Source organism: Lepeophtheirus salmonis, chromosome 5 (genome assembly GCF_016086655.4).
Source record: "Lepeophtheirus salmonis chromosome 5, UVic_Lsal_1.4, whole genome shotgun sequence".
NCBI lineage: Eukaryota > Metazoa > Arthropoda > Copepoda > Siphonostomatoida > Caligidae > Lepeophtheirus > Lepeophtheirus salmonis.
Window position 1 is genome coordinate 56,570,665 of NC_052135.2, and position 23,991 is coordinate 56,594,655.

Genomic DNA, 23,991 nt, shown 5'->3' on the forward strand with positions numbered 1-23,991 from the left:
TCCCTCATGGACTTTATGGGATTGGCCGGGGATGTTTTCTTTAACTTCTCCGGTCTTCAAGGGTATTTTTCTCAACTTGTACTTAAGCTAAAGAGCTCAGGTTTATTCTCTTTTGTAAATATTTGTTTATGTTTTAATATGTTTGGAATATGAATTAATTTATATTAATCAACCGTCATTAATTATTGAATTAGTAAGTTGAATTAGTTCAGCTTTCAACAGACCACCCTTTAGCTAAGCTTCTTTCCTCCGAAACATTATTCAGATGGTCAGAGTTACCTTTTTAATTTTCGGTTTCTTTTTCTATAATTTATAAGGAGGTAGGTATATACAATATACATATGCTACACTTAAAACTATAAATTAATTAGTTTATAGAGAGACCATAATATTTACACTCATGTTAGTCAACGAAATTGTGGTTTTATTAATGCAGACTTTTCGACTATTAATTAGTAACTCTCCGCAGATAAAAATATTATTCTAAGGTAGAGTCTAAGCAAATATTTGGCTCCTTTACATTCATACAAAACGTTATGTATATTAAAAAGTTGAGTTGTATTCGAGTATTACTCAAAGTCGAGAAAAAAGCAACTCAACTTTACCAATATTATTTGAAATGGTCCTTGGCGTTGTGGCAATTGATGGAAAGAAGATGCCTCCGTTCTTTTTGAAGGCTGGACAGAAAATCTGTCAAGAGGCATACTATAAGGTGCTTATGTTTACTATCTTGCCATGTTTGAAGACCAAATACCAGGAGAGTGACATTGGGTGAATTTAGGACGGCGTCCCCTCTCACACGTCCGCCAATTCCAAAAAGTTATACGCAGATTATGCTCGATTCTGGTCCAAAGAGATATACCCCCTTCCTCAACAGATTTGAACCCACTTGACTTTTCTATATGGAGCACTTTGGAGAGAGAAAACAGCAAGACCTCACACCCAAATGTGAACTCACTGAAGTCCTCCATAGTGGCTGCATGGGACAACTTGTCAAAGAAGTTAGCCATAAACTCCTGCATAGTCTTCAGGTGACATGTAAAGGCTGTGGTTGATAATGAAGGTGTCCCTACTGAGTGAAAAAAGTTTTCCAATAACTTTGTCAACATGTTTTGTTAACATTATTTTTTTTGCTAATATTTGAAAATATAAAATTATTGATGTATTTCTAAATCCATCTCTCGAGTCCACGTTTTGCTGCCTAGACTGTATATTCTCTGCAAGGTGAAATGACACTCTGTAGCTAGTTGTTTTAAAAAAATGGCGCATCCTGACAAAAATTTTCATAGGGCCCTTTATTTGAATAACATACATCTATCACGACGTTATCATTTCCGCCTCTATTATTTAATATTAATATAATATTAGATGCTGAAGAGAACTGAATAAAATGCCTTAAATGACGTCGCCTTCTGTCTAGATTTCTGAAAATGGAAGCCAACTCCGCATTGAGTGATAGTCGATAGAGAACTGAATAAAAGGAATTTGGAAAATAAGTACTCCCCCAGGAATAAGAATTGGAAGAAATACTTATGGCACAGATGGTTTGTCGGAATTGTCGATATAAATGTGCCTTTAGGGAGTATAGAATTACACGCCACTCATTATCCTTATCTCATATCAAGAGCATGGATATTTATTTATAAAATCAAGTTAACGATGAATACATCAAGTTAGATTTTAACTTTGATCTCACAAAGATGTTTATTGCATGTAATATAAACTTATCCATTGCTAATCATCTACGTTCAAAAAATTTATGGATAAATACACGGGTAAACTATTCCCTTCCCGAGGAACCATCATTAATTAATGGAGGATGTTGGTAATTATGTCATTTATAGAAATACCCCCATTGTAAATTGTGAAGTTGAGATAATTTTCATCATGTTTAGAGTTATTCATACCAAATTACGAAATATAACTCTGAATTTTGTACCATCGAGCAGTAAGTATTCATTTAAAAAAAAATCTAATCATGAAAAATTATTCTATTTTAGCTCAAATTATCAAGAATTATGATACACAACTCATTAAAGGGCAAAAAAAAGTGCTTAAATGGTCACAACAACGGGGGTAGTAGCTTTGGATGGTTCACAACTAGTTTGTCTGACATTAGTTTCTTCACTTAAAGACTTGGGGTATGATTATTAGGTTTTCCAATGTTACATTGTCAATAAGTATTACTTTTTTATCACTTAAGGATTAGCTATGGTTGATAAGCTCCAAGAAAAGGTGTTCAGACAACTCATAAAAGGAAAAAAACAACTGCTTAAATGGTCGCAACAACGGGGGTAGTTACATTGGGTGTAGCATTATAATTAGCAATTGTGCGTATCCTTGATGATAATAGTATACAAGCATAAATAACTGGGGGGGGGATCTTTTTGATGCCCTTAATAAGGAGTAATATCGCCGGACATTACTACATAATTAGCTTTTGCACTAAATCTTTACGATGGATTTAATTCTAACATTTTTTTTATTAGTATATTTATTGTCTAATTTTATTATTTTGACATTTACTTTATTATTAATAATTATTTAGATCTCATCGATATAGATATATCTATCATGTGCACAATTGTATATAGCATCTTCCACATTAGGAAAAAGGGTGATGATCTTTTTGATTAAACTCCACGTCTCGCTTGTGTTTAGCAACCTAAAGTTATGACATATTTAACTGAATTCCGATGTTAGAACAAGAAAAAATTATCTGGATCAATCTATTATTTCAATATTCTGTATTTATAATTTATTGTTATTATTAGTTATATGATTACAATTGTTTAATTTTGTATATTTAACATAAATGTATGATGGTTTATTTTTTTAGTATGTAAATTATATTTAATTTAAGCCTTCTTTTTAAACTTGGAACTTCAAATATATTTCGAAATACTCTACTTTGTCGTTTCATTAGTTATTATTTTGAGAATATGGTTCATAATGAATTACAATTTCATGGAGTGTGACGTTTTCAAATCTACTGTAACGGATAAAAAACGTCTAAGTAGTACGTAGTATATCTTCATTAAGCATTTTGCTAATAAATACTTTCGTTATACCCTCAAAAATCATAATAAAGCAGGCAGCTGACAATCACATCAGTATTTTAAACAATGATACCATCAGTCTTTCTCCCCCCTCCCTTCTCCTTGCACGCGTTTTTCTCTACAGAATTATCAACTTTGATTATCAGTTAGTACGTCGTATTTTTATATCTCACTGTTATTCTTTAGGAGATACCATATATGTATTGAGTAACTACGAGTGAGTTTGCTCATCAAAAATGGTGAGTAATACTGAGAATTTCTTAGGTAGTTATGTTTTATATTTTTAAAGCAAGGTTTGTCTATTACGCCTAATAACTCCGGGCAATGCCGGATACACTGATAGTGCATAATGAAACAATAATATGTAGGACACGGCAACACAACTTCCTTTTTTATAATGCGTGACAATCAGGATGTAGAAGTGGCCGTGGTTTCATTTTCGAAGCAAAATTCTAAAGTGTTTTTTTTTTTAATACAGTCAGTCACTATCATGCATTAGAGTAGTTAGGAACATACGTTTGCGTTCGAAAATAAATATCGAAAAAAAATGGTTTGACAAAATATTTTCTAAAATTAAACTAATTGCAATTTAGCTTCTGAGTTTTTTTTGAGGTAATCGAAAGTGGATATTTTCTGAAACCCCAACATTTTTACGACTAATACCCTAATCATGAATATGTTTGAATATAATTTTAAAATATTTTCCCCGCAACAATGCTATTTTACATGTTGAAGGTTCTCCCCTCTAAAGCAGTAATATTTGTTTACTCCTCCAAAATCATATAATAGGCAGCTGATGTTAGCTAGGGTCTTAATTCAGTAGAATCATAAATATCACTTCTACCTTTTCCTCAAAATGACCATCCCTCATAATTAGAGATGTGAAAATTGTTTAAATTCTCCTAAGTTAAATAAAAGAGAAAAGTATATTTCGGCAACTTTGGTAGACGACCTATCTGTTGATAGAGATCCCTATAATTCTCCTTACCCGCTAATAAGTTTGAAATAGGGATACATAATTTATAAGAGTACTAGTATTTTGTAAGCATAGATTAAAAACGGTAAGAATATTTTTCTGTGTACTATACATTAGTCGTCTTAACATTCCCTTCTTATTTCAATAATTTTAAATACTTACTCGCTATTTTTAAGAAATGTTTCACTCTTTAATTTTTGTGAGAATACTAGATCGTTGTATTGCCCAGGAATGGGTAACAAGTCATTTGGGTTATGAAAAAGTAGAGAATACATTATGTTCACATCGAATAACAATTCATAAGTATTCACAAGAAATTTTGTTACAGAAAAGGGGGATCATGTTTGGCAAAATAAAGTTTGATAAGAAAGATTGTACTACTAATCAAAGAAACATATCAAAATTGAATGCTGCATTGTAAATATTTATTAGTACATAATACGAGCCCCTCCGTCTAAAATGCAGCATTTTTTTAAATGGGGTCCCTTTGTCCTTTTTTTTTATAATGCGCTATTTAACCCTTATTGTAAGGAATTGTCTAAAGTAACTGTAAACAAAAGATAAGAAAAGTCAGCCGAAAAATAAGAGTATTATAATCAAAAACATGGAGCAACGCAGAGCTGCAATTTCGGGGCTATCTGTGCCTACAAAATCTGGGCTGTAACCACTCTACTGTGTACTCGTGACCGTGAGACGCACACCAAAAGCTTCCACAAGCTCCAGATAAAGAACATAGAAGCCAAAATAATTTATTGAGGCCCCAGTTGAAGGCAGAAGAGTCAAGCTGACAGTCAATGGCTTTGTTATTGAATTTGAAAGCAGTCAGACCACCATGAGCCTCATTGCGAAGCAACACTTAAATCTTAATGCCTACAAGATAACTCCTGATCAAGGTTTGAATCCTTTGGATCGAGTAAAGCAAAGTTCCACACTAAATTGAAACTAGTCATTAAGGCAAAAGCTGGCTATATTGATTGAGAATGTGAATAAGTTATCCTTATTATTATGAATCTTGTTATTGATCTCATTTCCCGAAAAAAGTTCAAAATATCGAAATTAAAAAAAATTATAGGATAAATTACTATGTCTGTTATAACGACTAATGTATTTGTTTATTTTTCCTGTTCATCCCTTGTTTGTAGATTACGAACATATAACATTCTAAATTGTATGCTCATGATGATTTCGACCCATTTTATGATATTTTAAATTAAAAAGCAGGAAAATGTTTGTTGATTGATCCTTTGATTGCTTTGCTAAATAAATATTTTTTTTAAGTAAGTAGCTATGAGCGATTGTTATAGTCCCTTGATACAAAGGCCTTCCACTTCAATGCATGTATATACTAAATTGAGTCCTCTCAGGAAATGTATATATTTAATAGTTATAATAATACTATAAAGATACTGTAAAAGAAACGAAATAAAAACATATAAAAAACTAAATAGATATAAGTGTATAATATAACTACTACAGCTATTCTCAAGAACTTTGTGAGAGGCGCGTTTATTTCGTGGAAATCAAATAAAATAAATTATACACATAATATGTATGAAGAACCGTCATTTACTTTCTTGCACATACTTTTCCCTACATTAAGTGCAAAATTCAATAGTTACACGAACTTTGTCTTGAAATAAGGATGTCTCCAGGGCCTTCTATTTCTTCAGAAGATCCATTAGGAGATAGTTTGTCAAATTCCTCTTTAGATAGTTCCTATACATCATCCTCACAATCATTATCTAACGTTGAAGACAATGACTCTAATCGAGACTCTAAGAAACATTCGAATACATCCTTTGATGAAGATCAAACCAATGCTGAGCAGGTATTTTGAATTATTCCATTAATATTAACCATATCCTTTAAAATTTCAAATCTATCTGATTTTTAAATGATTGACTTAAAGGGGATTAGGCCGGTGAATACAGCCAAGGGTTCGAGTTTTAGGGGAATTCCAGGCTCCATTATTGACATATTTTTTTAAATAAATACATTGTTCGGATGGGGCCAAGTAAATTGGTGATGAAAGTTGTGTATATTTTGACCATGTTAAAAGAAAAGAACCCTGAAATTCAACATGATAACCCTGACAGTTTGAAGAATGTTTCATAGAGAGCAGATTAGCTACCATCACGTTTGATACGATCAACTAAAAGCAGCTGTTACAAGGGGGAGAGTGAAAATGAAATAAAAAAAGAAATAGGCAAAAATTAACAGATATGGGCAGAAAAGTCCCGGGCTTCACAAAGAAAAAATGGTTTTTTTCGGTCAAAATTGAGTTTTTAAAATTATTATTATTATTCGCTTTATAGAGGTGAGTCCCCCTAACACTTTTCAAGCCATTGATTATTTTATACAGTACTTTTTCTTATCAAGGAGCAGTGTAACATTAAAACACGAAAATGTTTTGATCCATGTTTTTGGTAAAAACAAAAGTAGCATCACGGTTAGCACAATAACTCACAAACTAAAGAACTGATTGTCATGAAAATGTCACAGCTAAAAACCAAGCCCCCTCCCCCTCCTCTCCATATAAAAAATATATAATCCTGAGGACACCCCTGCGTAAATAAAATCTAGTCAAAATAAAAATTCCTTAATTTGTTTGGGGAGCTACAATCCCTCCAGCACATCCATCCCCTGCCGACACCCTGTCTGGTTGTATTAAAATTTGACGTGTTTAGTCAATCTAGCTCGGAGTAATTGAGCCAAAAACAAAAAGGATCTACTGAACAATTATTTTGCAGAGAAAAAGGCTGAGTACTATTTGGACGGGTTACTGAGATGGGATCCTCCCGGGGAGAAGTGTGTAGAGTTACAATGAAACTATGTTGAAAAATAAAATTTCAGAAAAAATGTATTTTATTTTTGTTCGTTCGGAAGCCTTTCAGACCCCCCTCGTACTTGTACTTAAAATTTCAATGAAGTAATTGACTTAAGTACATTTAAATTAACTTGGCTCAATTCCTAGTACACAACAATGAATTGATTAAAAAGGCCATAAAAGTATAAAAGAATTGACTTTTTATAATTAAAAAAAAAGTCAATAATTACTTTTTTCTAAATAACAAATTAATAAAGGAAGAACAGAAAAGGACGCCGTTTCATTGCCCTAGACTCCACTAGGCTATTAACGGGTCTGCTGGTGATAAAATATCGGTTTATTTTGATAAATTTTGAAATATATTGTGTAAAATGAAATTTTGTCCTCATTATTTTTCATCAGGATGTAAATGCTCTTACACAATAAAAATAGAATATAAACATAGACATCTAGATATAGATAATTAAAAAGTTTAAATTAAATTAATTAAAGAGCGGAAACATTCATAGAGGTGTATGCACTTCCTCATTTGGATGATCATCTCACAGTGAGACTTTTTATGCCAGATGTTACTGGCATGTTAAAAAGCTTTGTAAAATTGTTGAGTCCATTAAAAAGTACAGTTCTTTATTAAAATAATTGATAGATAACAGATAAAACTTTATCAGCCCATCCATTTTGCAAATCATAATAATTTTTTCCAATTTGACACAACAGATTTATTTCGATAGTCGCATTTTTACCCCCTTCGACGGGCCCAAAAAGAAAAGTCCAGGTCTTTTCTACCCAAATTCAATCTTCGTTCCAAGTTTTCTAAAATTTGCTCTATTCAAAGAGTCCGTAAAAATATGTTATGGTCGGTCTAGTTTTCCACATGTCAAGGAGCACAACTTTCCTTCCGGCGTTTTTCCTATAAAATAGTTGCACAATTAAGACTTGTTGTTGGTATGAGTTTGCAAATTTCAAGATAGTCTATCTCCAACATTTTTGAAAGACCTGTAAATGTTTTAAATCTTTTCCTTTCCCTCTTTATCATCCAAGCAAGCACAATGCGCTTTAAAAATAGGACATAACTCAGGGCTAAATTTGGAAGAAGTCCTTTTAAAGTTGACTTGAAATACAGTTCTTCGTAGTGCTGGGTGTAGGCTTAGATTAAAAGTTGTTTGTGTTCGTTTACCAATGGGGAGCTTTAGCTTATTCAGTACGTTAGTCACTTGGTATGCAATATATTTGTTTGGGTCATCGCACTTTAGTCCCGCCATCAGGTGATAATCGTTCACAATATTGTTCAATATTGTCTTCCTCTCTACAGCAGCCTTTCTTCTGCTCTCACGCTCTTCATTCCTCTTCTACGTCGTAGCAGTTCTTCAACCTTTACGAATATTGGAAGATCTTCATCCTCAAATAAGCTCCTTCCTAAATATCCAATATCCACGTCCTTCAATTCAGATGAGGAAAGTAAATTTTCCGAACCAAATAAAAGCAACTTAAAATCACGCGTATTTCTAAAAAGGATCATACATGGAATTTCTTCCTTTAAAATTCTGACAAGCATTTTTCCGAAATTTTTGTAAATAATATTCTCCGGTGAGTTCAAATTAAAGCCGCCCAAACTCCTTGGAACTTCTAAACGTTGAATGTTTTCTTTAAACATAATTTTGTTGTCATTAGTAGAAATAACTTATTTTTGTTATTTTTTGTGAGGCTTGATGAATTCTGATTTATGTTATTTAATAAAATCACATTCAGCCTGGGTAATTTAAAAAAAATATTCATTCGAAAAATAAGTCGTTTAAAAAAAAAAAAGGTTTAATGTAGTAATCGTTAAAGTACTTTTCATGGTGTGACTGCCCAATGGTCGGAACTCAAATATTAACTTTTTAGAGTTAAGCTTGGAAACATCATTCTTTCATTATGAATAGTGATGCTGCCCAATTTTTTTACAATAAAAGCATCGATAAATAAATTCTAGCAGTCAGAATTTCTTTGTTTTTAAATATTATACTTATAGCCAGGATGGCATATAGGTAATACGAAGTGGGCTACTGATATCAGAACACTTACAAATTCAATAATTAATGAAGGTTGAGTGATTCAAATTTATTCATATCGATATATTAAAGCATAAACTATTAGTTGCAAAATAAAACAAACCTTAGCTCTCTAGCTTACGTAAAAGTCGAGAATATAACACTTGAACGTGATCGACAAATTTCCATTCGTGCACTCCAAACGTCTCCAAGACCACAGTCTACACCGTCAATAAGTCCAAAACATTGAAGTGGAAGTAGGGCTCTGTCAAAAAGGCCATACTGGACACGGAGAAGTTAAAGAAAACATCCCAGACAAATCCCCTCAAGTACATGAGGGTCCATGCAAGAGATCTTATGGTTTCACATCAGACTGTCAATAAAATTATCAAAAAAGTGGTGTGAAAATAACCTTGTGAGGGTGGAAAAGTCACTTATGACACCAACAATGAAAGAAACCCATCTACCTCCTTGCAAGTCTCTTTTGAATTCTTTTGAACCATTTTTCGACACTGCCCCCCCCCTATGGGCCCTGATGCCAACCCCTCGACTAGACTGTATGTCATAGGAAGGCCTGCAGTGTCTGTTATTCAAACACCGAGGCCTCAAGGCAACTGCCAGTTAGCACTGGGACGCCAGGACAGAGGACTACATCTGCAGCGGGTGCCAGGTATTCCCCCGCCACCTAAAAGCCGTCATAGCCACTAAGGGCGGCTATAATACATATTAAGATAGCTCAGACAAACATCTATTTATAGTATTCATTTTGTTGGAATTCTATTGTTAATTAATAAATTATATCTTGCTCAAGTTTAACATTCAAAGTGTTCAAATTTTAATGGACCACTCGGTTAATATTTGTAATTTTTGAGTTAAGATAATCTGGCTCACACCCTTGATTTAGTATTTGTTCTTGATCTTATAAATTCATTACAATATATCAATTAAATTAGTCAACAAAATTTCAATTTTTTATTGGCATTGGATTAAGATGTTTCTGATTGTTTTTACATAAAGAAACATGAAAATAACCTTTATAACGGAAAATTTCTACTTTTATGGTCTACAGAAGGTTTTTTTAGAAATATCTACATGGTTTAGTCATAGAACTCTAGATACCTGGAATAAAAACGATATTTTTTCTTTTCCCAAATGAGTCATTTTTTCATTTATTAACACATGGGCTGAAAAGTTTTTCAATTAGTGCCAACTTTCAAAAGACAGCTGTCAAAATGTAATTACAATCTGATTTTCAATTTGTGAACGTGTAACGCTACTTTTGTTATTTCCAAAACAATGGATCAAACAATTTTGTGCTTTAATTTTACACTTTTTTTAAAATGGGGAAAAAATACCGTTCAAGCTAATTAATGGCTTGAAAAGTGTTATAGGGACTTAGCTCTATAAAGTGAATAAAAAAATAATAATAAATAAATACTTGTTTTCTTTGTTAAACACAGGACTTTTCAGCCGTGTGTTATATACAAAAAAAAAAAGTTATATCAGAGTAAAAAAGGTCTAATTATGTATATCGTGTTTAATAGTTTTTAAATATCTAACTAGAAATTTGAAAAAAGATTGGTGTTCCCTACATTTTTTCAATCACAAATTTTAATTTTAATAATTATTTTTGACAAAATATTAAAATTTTAATTAAAACCCCCTTCATTTAGCATAGATGCCGTTTAATATTTTTATTTCCAAAAAATTACCAACGAAAAATGTATCTAAATATAAATTATGCCCTAAAACCTATAAGTGTATACAGCAGGAACAAAATTATTTTAAATCAGTAAATGTTCGAAAATAAATTTCAAATATTAAATTTTTTTGGGAAACACTTTAAAAATCCATAGCTATTTACAGAAAATTATTTTAATTGGAAAAAAAGTTTAAAAAATTTAAATAAATTTCAAATATTAAAATTTTTTCAAGTAAAAAGAAAATTAAATTATCATTTTTTTTGATTTTTTTATTTAGCCAATCCCCTGCGGACACCCCTGGTTATATATGTCGTGTACAATTTTCAAAAACAAAATGTGATGAATAATTTTAAATGAAGTATTTACAGTACATTGGATGAGGACAATGCAATAATTGAATATTACATTAATGAAGGATGTCTTAAAATGGTATCATTTATGACAGTTTTAATAAAAATAATATCCATAATTATTCTGTGTCAACATTATCCACAATTATATTACACATAAATACATGATAGCCATTTTATTTTCATAGGCTAAAATGGAATAATGGTATCAATATATAGGTGGCAATTAGAATTACTAATTTTGAAAAATTACATAATGCGTTTTATAACGAAGAAATTGCAGCTTGTACAGTTTCCTTATACAAATTGTAACTTTTACACACATTATAACTTGTACACAACATATAAATTTGCCAAAGAACTATTTGAGAAATTAGCCCAAAAATGATAGTAGATATATTGATAAAACGATTGTATATTTTAATTCCATTTAAAATTATAGTATGATAAATAGTTATTGTTCAAAAGCTTTATATTACACCATCTAGGGAAATTAATAAGTGTTGCTTTCCAGAAAAATATTTTTATATTAATTATATTCATTAATGATAATTTTATAAACACAGTAGAATGTGATTCAAATCTAACGCTGACGCGTTTCTAAGTACCAAGGATCTCTTCTAATATGCTATCATACATACCGACCCACGGGTTGTATAGATGGCCTACTGTACCCCGAGTTAGATTAAATTATCCCGCTTCCTTGAGCATCAAGAAACCCTCCTAATATCCCAAAATACACCCTGACCCTCAGGTTGTACATATGTAGTACAGGAACAAAAGACGTTTTACTGTACCGCCGCCACATTTCTAAGCACCAAGTACCTCTTCTAATATGCTATGATATACTCTGGCCCCTGGCTTGTGCACAATCCATCCTTTAAAATGGGGTATGTATAATACTTCATTAGTCCCATAAATGTTAACGAATACAAGTATAATACATACCTATTATATTTCTAAGTATATAAATTTATATTTAACAATATACATCACGTAAACATTACACTAAAAAGTACCAAGTACTTTCGTAAAAGTAAATGATTCACAACCTGTGGGCCAAGAATATGTCATAGCATATTAGAAGGGTATTTTGGTGCATAGAAACGCGACGGCGGTAGACCTTAAACTACCTTAGTGTCCAGCACTTCACCTGTTCAATCTGAGGGCCGAGGTGTATTTTTGGATATTAGAAGGGTTTCTGGATGCTCAGGGAAGCGGCGGCTGAAGAATTTAACCTACCTCAGTCTAAAGAGCTCTACTACACATACGTGAACCTGGGTGTATACTAGCATATTCGAAGGGGTCCTTGTTGCGTAAGAACGCGGCGGCAGTGGAGTGTAAACTGGTTTGAGGCCCAGTACTTTAACTGTACAACATGAGAGCCGGGGTTAATTTTTGGGATATTAAAAGAGTTGTTTGATGCTTAGAAAATCTGCGACAATGGAATTTTACCAACTTTAAGACCCAGGTGGTCACCTGCATAATCTGTGGTTCTAGATGTGTTATAGCATATTCTAAAAGAGTCATAAAGGCTTAGAAACGCGGCAGTGATGGATTTTAACTACTTTGGGACACACCACTTCACCTGTACAACCTGTAGGCTGAGGATATTAACTGGGGATTTCATAGCAAGTTTCTTCATTATTCAATAAGTCTAACGTCCAAATATAATATAAATTAAACGAAATTGCACACGAAAATAATGTCTTGCAATAAAATGATTCAGAATCATATTGCTTCCAGGGATGTTCCTTCACTATGATATTAACAGTAACAATTTCGGCTCACAAAGATAATGCAAACTACAATTTTACCACGCAACGACTTGGTCCGCAAACTTTTTACCACAATCACTTTACAGTGAATCACTACTGTGTTATGATTATATTATGTTCATTAATGAATAACAAATATTTTTCTGCAAAAGAACACTCATTAATTTCCCTATATGGAAATATATAAAGCTTTTGAACAATAGCAATTTATCATAATATCATGTTAAATTGAATTAAAATATGCAATCGTATATATCAATAAATTTAATTTAATTTTCACCCAAATGTCCCAAGTGGTCCTTTGGCCAAATGCTCGTTCTGCAAAATGTACATTCGGCAAATTGTTCTTCTGTGAAATGTACGTTCGGCAAAATGTTTTCGGCCATAAATCCACTCAGAATATAATATATATGATAAAAAAGATATGAATGTCCATAGTATAATGTTAAGAGCGTCAAAATTTCAATAAAAAATAAAGTAAAAAATCAGTGATTTTTTTAAAAACTTTTATGTGAACAGTCGTGGATTTTTGAAATTTTTTTCCAAAAAGTTCAACTTTTTATAAATAATTCTAGATTTTTGAAATTTTTTTGGAAAAAATTTAATTTTTTGTGAATAGCTGTGAGATTTTGATTTTTTTTTCCAAAAAATGTAATATTTCAAAATTTGTTTCCTAAAAATTTAATATTTATAATTTTTTCCCCAAAATTTAATTTTCTTGTAAATAGCTTCGGATTTTTGAAATTTTGTATAAATGCAATGGATTTTTGATTTTTTTTTTAAATAGATATAACCTTGTGAACGCCCCTGAAAGTATATATAAGAAGAAGGGTCTGACTCAAGTGGGAAAGAAAGGAAAGTCAAATGACGTCGATAGACTTCCATGTATCTAGAATTCCATGATTTAGTGTTATTTCTATCCATGAAAGATCTAAATAAAGAAAAAAAAAACATAGAATTTAGTTTCTAGGTACATGTTTCCAGATTTAAAAAAATTTGAATGATGTATGTATCTTTTTCTGAATTGGAGAAAAGGCATTGTTAGTTTCAAAAAAACCCTTTCTGTTAAAGTACAATAAATTCTTCAATTTTTATCAAAGTTTTATAATTCATAGTGGAATGTGTCGGTCCTTCGGACTGTCAGTACTAGAACTGATAAACAAATTATGTGAAGGATAAAACTTTATAAGTTTTAGGACTGAACTGGACCTGACCCAGACTTAACTGCACGGGATTATAGTTTTTAGTCTTAAAATATGGGCTGAAAAGTCCCGGGCTTCGCACAGAGATGGCGCTATTATTTTTTTAATTTAACTACTTTTCAGTTTGTACCAACCATCAAAAGACCGCTGTCCAAATTTTAGCTATGTCAGCTATTGTGCTAAGTGTGACGCTACTTTTGTTAATTCCGAAACAATTGATCAAAAACAATTTCGTGTTTTAATTCTCAATGTTTTTTTATGGAAAAAAAATATCATTTAAGCAGTTGCTTGAAAAGAGTTATAGGGACTCTGCTTCATAAAACGAAATAATAATAATTTAAAAAAAAAAAAACTTTAAACAGAAAAAACGGATTTTCTTTGTTGCACCCTGGACTTTTCAGTCCATGTGTTTAATAAGGACTTACGCAAATCTAGTTAGTAGTGAAGCGAAGACCTCTCAAAATAAGAGCACATTTAAAAAAATAATATTTTAACAGTCATTTTAGATTTGTTGATTAAACAAAATATTTTAAAATAAATATTAAACTATCAAGCTGTTAATAGTATAAAAAATGTTGCTCCTGTAAGCCACAAAAGCATCAATTTTTTACTATACTTTTCGAGGTAAAGGGAGTCAGAACAAACAATTTCAATCGTAGGGAAAAAATTTGTTGTCTAGTGTTATTCATAATCTTACATAATCAATTAACTCCTCACTTCTTTTCGCGTTAGACTCGACCAACATCAAAGCATAAAAAGGAGCCAACAAATAACAGCAGTCATAATAACATTCATAAACTTCGTTCAAGGTTACGAACTGTGAACCATATTTGGGTAAATGAATTTGATTTAGAGTTTTGCTCTGACGGAGAAATATCAGATGCCTCTGTCGTATGGTCAGACTATGGTGATGAAGTTATACTTGACGAAGATGAGCTCACTCAGTACACAAATCCATTTCAATTTAAGCTCTCCAAGAAATTAACCTATTCTGAGATGAAATACAATAGATCCGACTTTCCCAAGCTTCCAAATTATTTACAAGGACGACCTGAGCAAAAGAAAACAGAAAAAAATAAAAAGTAAATTAATTATTAATTCATATTTTATGTTCCAATCAGCAGTGCTGGAATGTGTGTCAAGGGGTCCACAGGGGTGGGTATGAGGGTTTGTACCCCTCCCCCCCCAAAAAAAGGAATTTTTGCTTTCTACTAGAAAATTTAATATTTGAAATTCAATTTGATTTTTCAAATGTTTTTTCCTAAACAAATTGTTTTTTAAAAAAAAATTTGTAGAAAATTTAGAGATTTGTCTCCAAAAATTTAATATAAAATTTTTTTTCAAAAAATTTTATATTATAAATTTTTTTCTAAAACCATTATTTTTTGTGAACAGCTATGAATTGAAGTTTTGCAAATTTGTGAAATTTTAATTTTTTTCAAAAAAAAAATATATATATAATCCTGCGGACGCCCCTGTATGTGTAAGTGTAATGTGTATGTGCCGTGACTGCAATGTTTCCAATCTTGACATAATGTATTTTTTTAAGTATAAAACTTGACAAATATAGAGTTAAATTTTATTTGAAGATACTAAATTTGAACCAATAACTTTTCTTTAGATGGGATAAATTGAAGATTTATTGATTTTTTTACTACACCTATTTTATAAATGGTATTTATTTGATGATTGTTTTTAGAGAGGAAATGGTTTTAAATTTATTTTTTATAAAATATTTTATTTATAAATTTATTTAATTTTATTCAAAATATCTTCAATGTGTGGAGCACCTATTTATTTACAATCATGTGCCCTCCCCCACCCCATGAAACTGGCAATGCTCATAACTCTAAGTGAATAATTTTATACCATCGATACATTTTTTTAGAAAAAGTCGAAAATTAAGGGAACGTCTTCAGTCCTTAGGCTCATCAACGATTGGAGTCGATGAGGAACTCTTTGATTGGTTTGAATTTTCAGATGTATTTAGAGAAGTAAAAATAATTCGAGTAGATACTGGATACAATATTCTACTTAATTAATATTGCAGGCTTTAAATGAGGGTAAACAGGATTTGCTCCAATCTAATTCTGTGCTATCTTCTCCCAAAGTAAATACCTCCAATTCCAATGACGATCCGAATATGAAAAATTCTATTTTACGTGGAAAATTAAGTTTCAAGAGCAAAAGGGAACAAGATGAAAATCCTGAAAATCCAGAACGAATAAAGGAGATTAAGCATATAAAGAAACATACTTCCGGTCCAATGTCCAAACAATCAGTCAAACAAAAAATCGAAAATTGGGACAATCTCTCTGGTTTGTCCATTTTTATTTATTCATTTATGCATGATTAGGAATGTGAAAATTGTCGAAATTCTCATGAGCATGCATTTAAAAAATATGTATATGTTGGTAATCTGAAAGATATTAGTGCTCTTACTAATTACTAGCTGTAATACCCGGCATTTCCCACAGTTGTTATCCTTCGACGAACATACAAATTTTACTTTAATAATATAGAAGATCACAAATCTTACAAATTATTTTGGGTTACTCTCCTTTTTTCATGAGCACACTCACACGGTGCTACTCACTCAATATTTAAACGTTCTCTCCTTAAGAATAAAAAAATAACAGTATCAGAAAAAAAATGATTAGGTGAGCCAGGGAGTAATTTAGCTCGTTGCTAAACCTCATTTAAAGTCATATTTATTTATTTTTTTAAATAAAATATTTCCTTTTTTATCTTATTTTATATGAGTCGAACTAATCGACTGCGTGATTTAATTCATTTTATAAAGTGATCCTTGTATATTATACTCCCTTTTTTCTTTATATTGTATTGGCATATGAATAATATATATACAAAATCATATTATATACATCAGTAGTGATGAAAATCATGTGTACAATGGGCATGTTAAAAAAAAAGCAACCAAAAATCAACATGGTAAACCTAACAATTTGAAGAATGTTTTGGAGGAGAGAAAGAATCATATTTATGACGTTTCATCAGCTACAATTAGCTGTGATAAGGGAGGAAGGAGAAAAAGATCTAAACAAGAAAATTTATTAGAATTACTCGGATGTCGATCCCCAATTATACTTTGAGTCTCTAACAAAGACTTACATTTATAACTCTGCAATAAATCCTCAGGGTTTCGCTCCGTCTTTTATGGACTCACACGAATGTTCAATCAGGATTTGAATATAATTGAATCTATTTATAAAAGGATGTTCAATACTCAGGAATAAAAAGATATTGACAACTGGTAATGGAAAGAAAATTCATTCTTCAAATTACCAATTCAAAAAAAAACGGGCTAGCTAAAAAATTAATCAGATTTACATCACTGTACATCGGGGTATACTATATAATGCACCTTGTGAGTGTTTTTCGAACATTTATACAGATAAGCTTTGTTTTATTTATAAAAATGCATCCCCCTTCTAGAAAATTCAAACGTTTAGTGAACAAAGAACATATCTTTATTGTGATCGCTGTCAGCAGATATGTGGAGCATCAATATAAAACAATCTTAAACACAAATCAAGAAAAGGAATATCCCAATTGATTTTTTTAAATCATACATATATGTTACCGGCAATATGTATAATTAGGCATTGTATAGAATACCTAGGTAATGAATATAATATGATGGTGTCAGGCAAACTAAATAATGAATGATTTTTTAATACTTTTCCTATGTATTCTATGTAATAAATAGGTATTACATAGAATACCTAGTAACTGTTTAGGCAAAATATTAAATTCTGACAAGATGGGATAGAAAACTTTATTATTAATTAGGCATTTGAAATAATAAACCTTAAAAATAGATATTATTTTCAGAATAACATGATAGTAAAACTGAGACTGAAAACGGAAAAGCTGAAATGACACTATGTAGTTATTATATTATTCGCAAAAAAAAATATACTGACACTCTGATGTTACACACAGATACATCTTTCGATTAAAATACCGTGTTACATTCGGAGAAGCAGACTTATCCATATTACTTTGGTATTTTGTGTTGCATATACATATATTTGGCAAATCCTTTCAAAATCTTTTGGTACCTTTTTGTTTTTTTCTCGCAGGGCTCCCATAGTTGAAGAAATAGTTCAACAAAATAACGTGTAATGTTCTTGTATTTTGGAGCAAGTTCTTTCAACATTCTGTCTCTTCTACCGTGACCGATAACCCAATGGGTGTTTTGCAGAATGGAAAATAACTCAGAGTCTGAGATATAAAACAGAATATTACTCGAGTTTTCTTTCAAAGTAGATATTATTTTGGTATTATTCAAGACTATCATTAAGTCATAATGTTTAAGAAGCCAATATACCCTTGGTATCTTTCTAATTATTGCTTTGCTTTGTTCACTTCATCTATTAACATTTGGTATCTAGTTTTAGAAAGCGAAACACTATTTTTAGCAACGTTGGCTCTTACTAGAGACAATTCATTGTAGATGCGTTGTTGCATGTCAGCCTGGAGTGGCTCATGCTCAGGCACTACACTGTCTTCCGACATACGGGCACTAGAAACCATATTGAGAAAATACTTTTTTTATAAATGATGAAAATAAATATATTGCGTAAGTTCCAAATAAACAGGACTTGAAGAGTTGTGTTAACGCAATCGTACCCCCAAATACTATTTCAATTATCTAGTCTTTTTTTCTAATACACCAAACACAAGAAACCTCTAATCATAATTGATGCGTAATTTCTAATGATGGAAAATGATACGCTACTATCAGAATGATACTCATCATTTTAAAACTCATCAAATATTACTGCATTTTGATGACGTCATCAAAATTTATCCCTATAAATTATAACTTAGAAGGATATAAAGCAGATTCAAGCCCGAATTATCTAGGTTGCCCATATAAAAACTTCAATTTGTGCGGTAAAACTCCCTTCTTGCATCTTCGACTATATTTTTAAGGTTTGGGACAATTATTATTATATTTGAAAGTAATCCCCATTTGTCCAATTCAAATGCCAGTTCGATGAGTATGTAATTGAAATATGTTGTTGATTACAAGAAATAAGTTAACGCGGACAAAGCACAAGTACCTATGCACTATGATTGCCTTTGTATTGTTATTTAGTCTGTAACCTATATGTATATTATACTTTGCCGACATGTGACCACGGTATTATACATATGTAATACCTAGTTAATGTATAAAATGTCGTTTATTATATAGTTTGCCTGAGACCATCAGGGATTATATACATTACCTAAGTATTATATATAATACAGTATTTTCATACATTGCCGGTAACATATACATACAGCTCAATATTTCCTAGACATTTGAGTCTATGATAGGCTTATTATTAAAATTTGTGGGAAGAGTTAAGATACCCAAGAATTTAAGCTACAGTTTAGAGCCTTCATTTGATTTAAGAGACTTATGTTGGCCCCAATATTACCCCTTTTAAATAAAATCTATCCATTTCTTATTATTTTATTTTGACGATTAATTTTGGCTAATTTAAGAGTAATTTGCGACACCTCCAATAAAAATAAATTGTTGATAGAAAAAGACGATAATTTGTCGAGGAAAACAAATGTCATCCACGCTCAATTTTGATTTTTTTTTTTTTTTGTGTGTTGACAGGCGACAAATACAAAACTTGAGGTGTCATTAATTCCATAAATTCCCTTTAAAACATACACCTTCATATAAGTACGTTTTATTCTGTAAAAAAATATTCAATAAAACAATACCAGCTTAAAAACATTCTACTCATTATAAGGACCTCCTCATTTTGACATTATTTTAATACAATAAAAATCTTAATAGAAGTCATTCAGAGTATGTAACTCCTAAATTCATTGACTCATTCATTAATAAAAATTATGTCATCCACACAACATCCTTCTAACTTGCTTTTGGGGTGACGAGCGACATATCTGGTCTATCAAAGTTACCAACATATACTTTAATTTTTGATTTACACTCACGAGGATTTAAACGATTTTCCCATCCCTATACACAATTATATAATTTTCTTACAGGCTTTTGGCGAATGGTTTTATCCGAAAATAAAATGATCATCACGCCCATGAACTATTCCCGACAGCTAGACCATGAATTTCGACAGAAGAAAGAAATTGTGACTATTCAAGAATACGAAACAGCAAGGGAAAAATGTTCAGAGTGGATTGATAAATATTCAGATTTTTTTACCGTTTGAAAAGTCCTTATTATTTCCCCTCCATGATCTTTTGTAACAAAAAAAAATAATTTTATAAATACTTAATTTTTATATTTGAATACATTTGTATATCGTATATACATAATGATAGGTATGTTCAAAAATTAAAATTAGGAATAACTTTAGTTCGTTTCATTTTGCGCTTTGTACTTGAAGATTCCTTGAGTTGTATCTCTGGTTCATGCTCTGATTCTTTTGATTTACTTCCTATAATAGGACTAGTATGCGGGCTTTTTTTCTCTTCTTCATGAATGATTTGATTCTGTTTTTCTTCAGTGTTGGTTGATGTCTCAGCTAAACGCATTCTTTTCATAAGTTTTAAAGTATTTAGAGAAAAGGGAGCTTGCGTAATATTGTATGATCTCTTATTTTTTGGACAGTTATTGCTTGTTTTGGATTGAAAGTAAGGGCTTTGAGTGGATATAGTAGTCGTTTTCTTAGTTTCTTTAATAAAATAAATACTTTTATTTTCTACAGTCTCAATATCACGATTTTCCCCGCTTAATCTATGCCGTACTGTTTTACTTTTCTCCAATATTGAATTGATTTCATTGATACGGAGAGAAGCATTAGAATGCTTTGAAAATACATCTTTTGAACAACCTACTAGGCCTTCGTGGATGGAATTGTCCTGTTTTAGTCTAGAAGGCTGTGTATCATATTTATTCCTTGTAAAAATTGACCTAAAATTGGAATCAATATTTTCCTTCTTTGTAGTAAAGTTTTCTTTAGCTGTTTGATCAGTTTTTTCAGTTAGTTTTTCATAAGTTTGACTGTAAACGTTTTTAGAAGATTGAGTATATAAGGATTTCTCTAGTTGAAAATTATAACTCATTTCTTGAATTGGAATTGTATTATTGAGTACAAAAGCAGAGCTTTGGCCTTCTAAAAATGACGCCTGTGACATTTCACATTCTTTTGAGACACCATTCACATTGGCTCGTATTGGATCAGTATTTTTGACAGCTTTAAATTCAATTTCATCTCTAAATAAATTCAATTTTATGTTTGAACTGGATTTTTCATCTGTAGTACTAAGATGTAAAAAGGACTGATGCCTTTCATTAACTGACTTGATATTGAAATCTACATCAACTTTTTTTGAATTATGAAGATCCTTTTGTTCACTTATTTCAGACGTTTGGACTAGATGAAGTTTCTCTTTTTCTAAAGTATTTAAAAGATTATTTGATTTAGATTTATCCTTTATTAAGTTTTCATTAAGTAGCAATACATTTTCATCAGTGAGATCATCGTTCAAGTTCGCTCTTTTAATGAGTATATCCTCATTATCAATTGAAGAATCCATATCTTTTGATTCGTTCAAAAAATGGTTGATGGAAGAAGATATTTGAAGTGGTTCAGGGTGAGAATTTGAAATCTCAGTTTTGTAAGCGATGTTGCTCCTACTTTTAATGTTAAATTCATCCATTGATTCACTGATAAATAAACCATTTGATCCCCCATTACTTGATGCAACAACTAGTTTCGGTGTTTCTTTCATAGTTGAAACGTTAGGGGGTAATTTCGCTATTATCTCTTTTTTATTGAACACATTATTTATTTTTGCATTAGCTTTTGTTTCATTTTTCATTAATGAAGTTGACTCAAATTGAGTTTTACTTTGAGAATTTTCAGCTGAAGGATCAGAAGATGGACTATCGATATTAAGTTTCAATTTTTTATGATGTTCAACGATTAATGAGTTGATCGGAGTATTAGGATTTTCATCAGAACATAGGCTCTGTGACACATTATCTGTCGTTTTAAGAGAATGGGATATGGTATCATTAGAGTAGTGATTTTTGACGTCCGTTTTTAATTTTTGAAGCAAATCTTCAACGATAAATGAGGCCATTGAATTATTAATATGGTTCGGATCTTCATCAGAACAAAGGCTATGTGACACATTATCTGTCGTTTTAAGGAAATGAGAAATGTTATCATTAGAGCAGTGATTTTTAACGTCAGTTTTTAATTTTTGAAGCTGATCTTGAACGATACATGAGGTCATTGAACTATTACTATGATTAAGACTTTCAACAGAACAAAGACTCTGTGGCACATAATCTGTCGTTTTCAGGAAATGAGTGGTGGTATCATTAGAGTTGTAATTTTTGACGTCCGTTTTTAATTTTTGAAGCTGATCTTCAACGATTAATGAGGTGATAGAACTAGTACTATGGTTAAGACTTTCAACAGAAGAAAGACTCTCTGGTACATGATTTGTCTTTTTAAAGAAATGAGAGGTAGTATCATTAGAGTTGTTATTTTTGACGTTAGTTTTTAATTTTTGAAGCTGATCTTCAACGATAAATGAGGTAATTGAACCATGACTTTCGTTAAGATTTTCATCAGAACAAAGGCTATGCAAAACATTATCTGTCGTCTTAAGGGAATGAGAGGTTGTATCATTAGAGCTGTTACTTTTGACGTCAGCTTTTAATTTTGGAGGCTTATCTTCATCGATTAATGAAGTCATTGAACTATTATTATGGTTAGGATTTTCATTAGAACAATGATCCTGCGGAACATTATCCTTTGTGGTAGGGCAATTGAAGGTGATACTATTGGAACCGTTATTCTCGACACCAATTTCAGGTATATTGTTATTATCATCCCTCATGATAACACTTTCTTCCTTTGAATTATTTGACTCTTCTGGATTAGATAATAAAACATAATCTACGATTTCATTATGTAACAAGAATTCATCCGTTAAATCACTGAACAATTGTGTAATAGAATCATTTTGAATCTCACAGAGAGTGTTCGAATAAGTGTCGTCTTCTATTAAAAAATCAGGTAATTCATACAACGATAAAAATACATCACAGACGTCTTCTCTAATGAAAGAAAATGGATCAACTTTATAATATTCCAAATTGTCGCATACATTTTCTGATAACTTGATTATTGTTTGAGCATTTCTATCGGATAAAGTAAGGATTTTTGACATCTTTATTAATGGAAGGAAAGCTTCAAGAGTGTCATCTGATAACTTTTCAACCATGGTGGTCTTTGGCGGAGAGATGTACGGAAATTCAGGAGTTTTATTCAAAATGTCTTCTTTTTGCTCCAAATGATTTCGAACATTCTGAATATAATCAGTATTTTGAACATCCTAAGAATAAGAGCAAAAATGATTTAAGCCCTCCTAGATTATTCAATAAAAAAATTAATTATCAATCTTAAGCAGTGTTCCTCAAACTGTGCACCACAGAAGAAATGAGCAGCCCAGAGCATATCAAAGTGTGCTTCAAGATTTATGTCTCTCTTATATCTAAGAATACAAAACGAAACACTTTGTTCAATGGTGTGATCTATTCACTTGGTTGTCACACTAATACCCTCTGGGATAAAAAGTTTGAGAAACACTGATGAAGTAAAGTAACGCGGTTTAGAAACTAACGTTTAGATCAAATGGAGTGAATTCTATCTCTTTGGGAAGTTTCTCATGAATATAGGAATTATACTCTTGAGATTTCTCAATCCAAAGTTGCTCAGATATAAGAGGATGATATAAACGACGAGAATCATGGATTTTTTTGGCTCTTAGAAGGGTTATACGGGATTTATCCGTTGGTAGAAGAGGTAGAAATGGTACGCGGGAAGACATTTTGAATTATTTTTCTTTTCCTCTCTTTGTTTCTCTCTGTTTCTAACTTGAGTGCAGTTGATGACACGTACTCAGCTTGCGGATTCAATTCAGTTTATTTCTATTTTTATTTGTTAATTCTATCAATGATATGGTATATTTTGTAGAATTGATTCTCTTTCTTGTGAACTTATAGTGTACCATTATTGTATTCATTGTATGA

At 31.4% G+C, this 23,991-nt stretch overlaps 2 protein-coding genes across 2 annotated transcripts; one reads left to right on the forward strand and one right to left on the reverse strand.

The window, feature by feature from the left end:
- Nucleotides 1–5,654: 5,654 nt before the first annotated feature.
- Nucleotides 5,655–20,291, forward strand: LOC139905501 (uncharacterized). Its single transcript, XM_071888815.1, has 5 exons — nucleotides 5,655–5,863; nucleotides 14,658–15,007; nucleotides 15,814–15,919; nucleotides 15,976–16,243; nucleotides 19,971–20,291. Exons 1-5 carry the CDS (start codon nucleotides 5,678–5,680, stop codon nucleotides 20,147–20,149), a joined length of 1,089 nt encoding a protein of 362 aa, XP_071744916.1. The 5' UTR covers nucleotides 5,655–5,677; the 3' UTR covers nucleotides 20,150–20,291.
- LOC121117090 (uncharacterized) lies at nucleotides 20,200–23,901 on the reverse strand. The gene is made up of 2 exons (XM_071888814.1): nucleotides 23,583–23,901; nucleotides 20,200–23,294 (listed from the first exon to the last, which is right to left on the reverse strand). Exons 1-2 carry the CDS (start codon nucleotides 23,787–23,789, stop codon nucleotides 20,268–20,270), a joined length of 3,234 nt encoding a protein of 1,077 aa, XP_071744915.1. The 5' UTR covers nucleotides 23,790–23,901; the 3' UTR covers nucleotides 20,200–20,267.
- Between the last annotated feature and the right edge of the window lie 90 nt (nucleotides 23,902–23,991).

Excerpts from the sequence above, each read along its gene's own strand:
- LOC121117090 (XM_071888814.1), bottom strand. The coding sequence starts at position 23,789 with ATGTCTTCCCGCGTACCATTTCTACCTCTTCTACCAACGGATAAATCC. Across the intron at positions 23,295-23,582 it reads TCACTCCATTTGATCTAAAC|GATGTTCAAAATACTGATTA; the intron begins GTTAGTTTCTAA and ends TCTTATTCTTAG.
- LOC139905501 (XM_071888815.1), top strand. The coding sequence starts at position 5,678 with ATGTCTCCAGGGCCTTCTATTTCTTCAGAAGATCCATTAGGAGATAGT. Across the intron at positions 15,008-15,813 it reads AAAACAGAAAAAAATAAAAA|AAAAAGTCGAAAATTAAGGG; the intron begins GTAAATTAATTA and ends ACATTTTTTTAG. Across the intron at positions 16,244-19,970 it reads AAATTGGGACAATCTCTCTG|GCTTTTGGCGAATGGTTTTA; the intron begins GTTTGTCCATTT and ends ATTTTCTTACAG.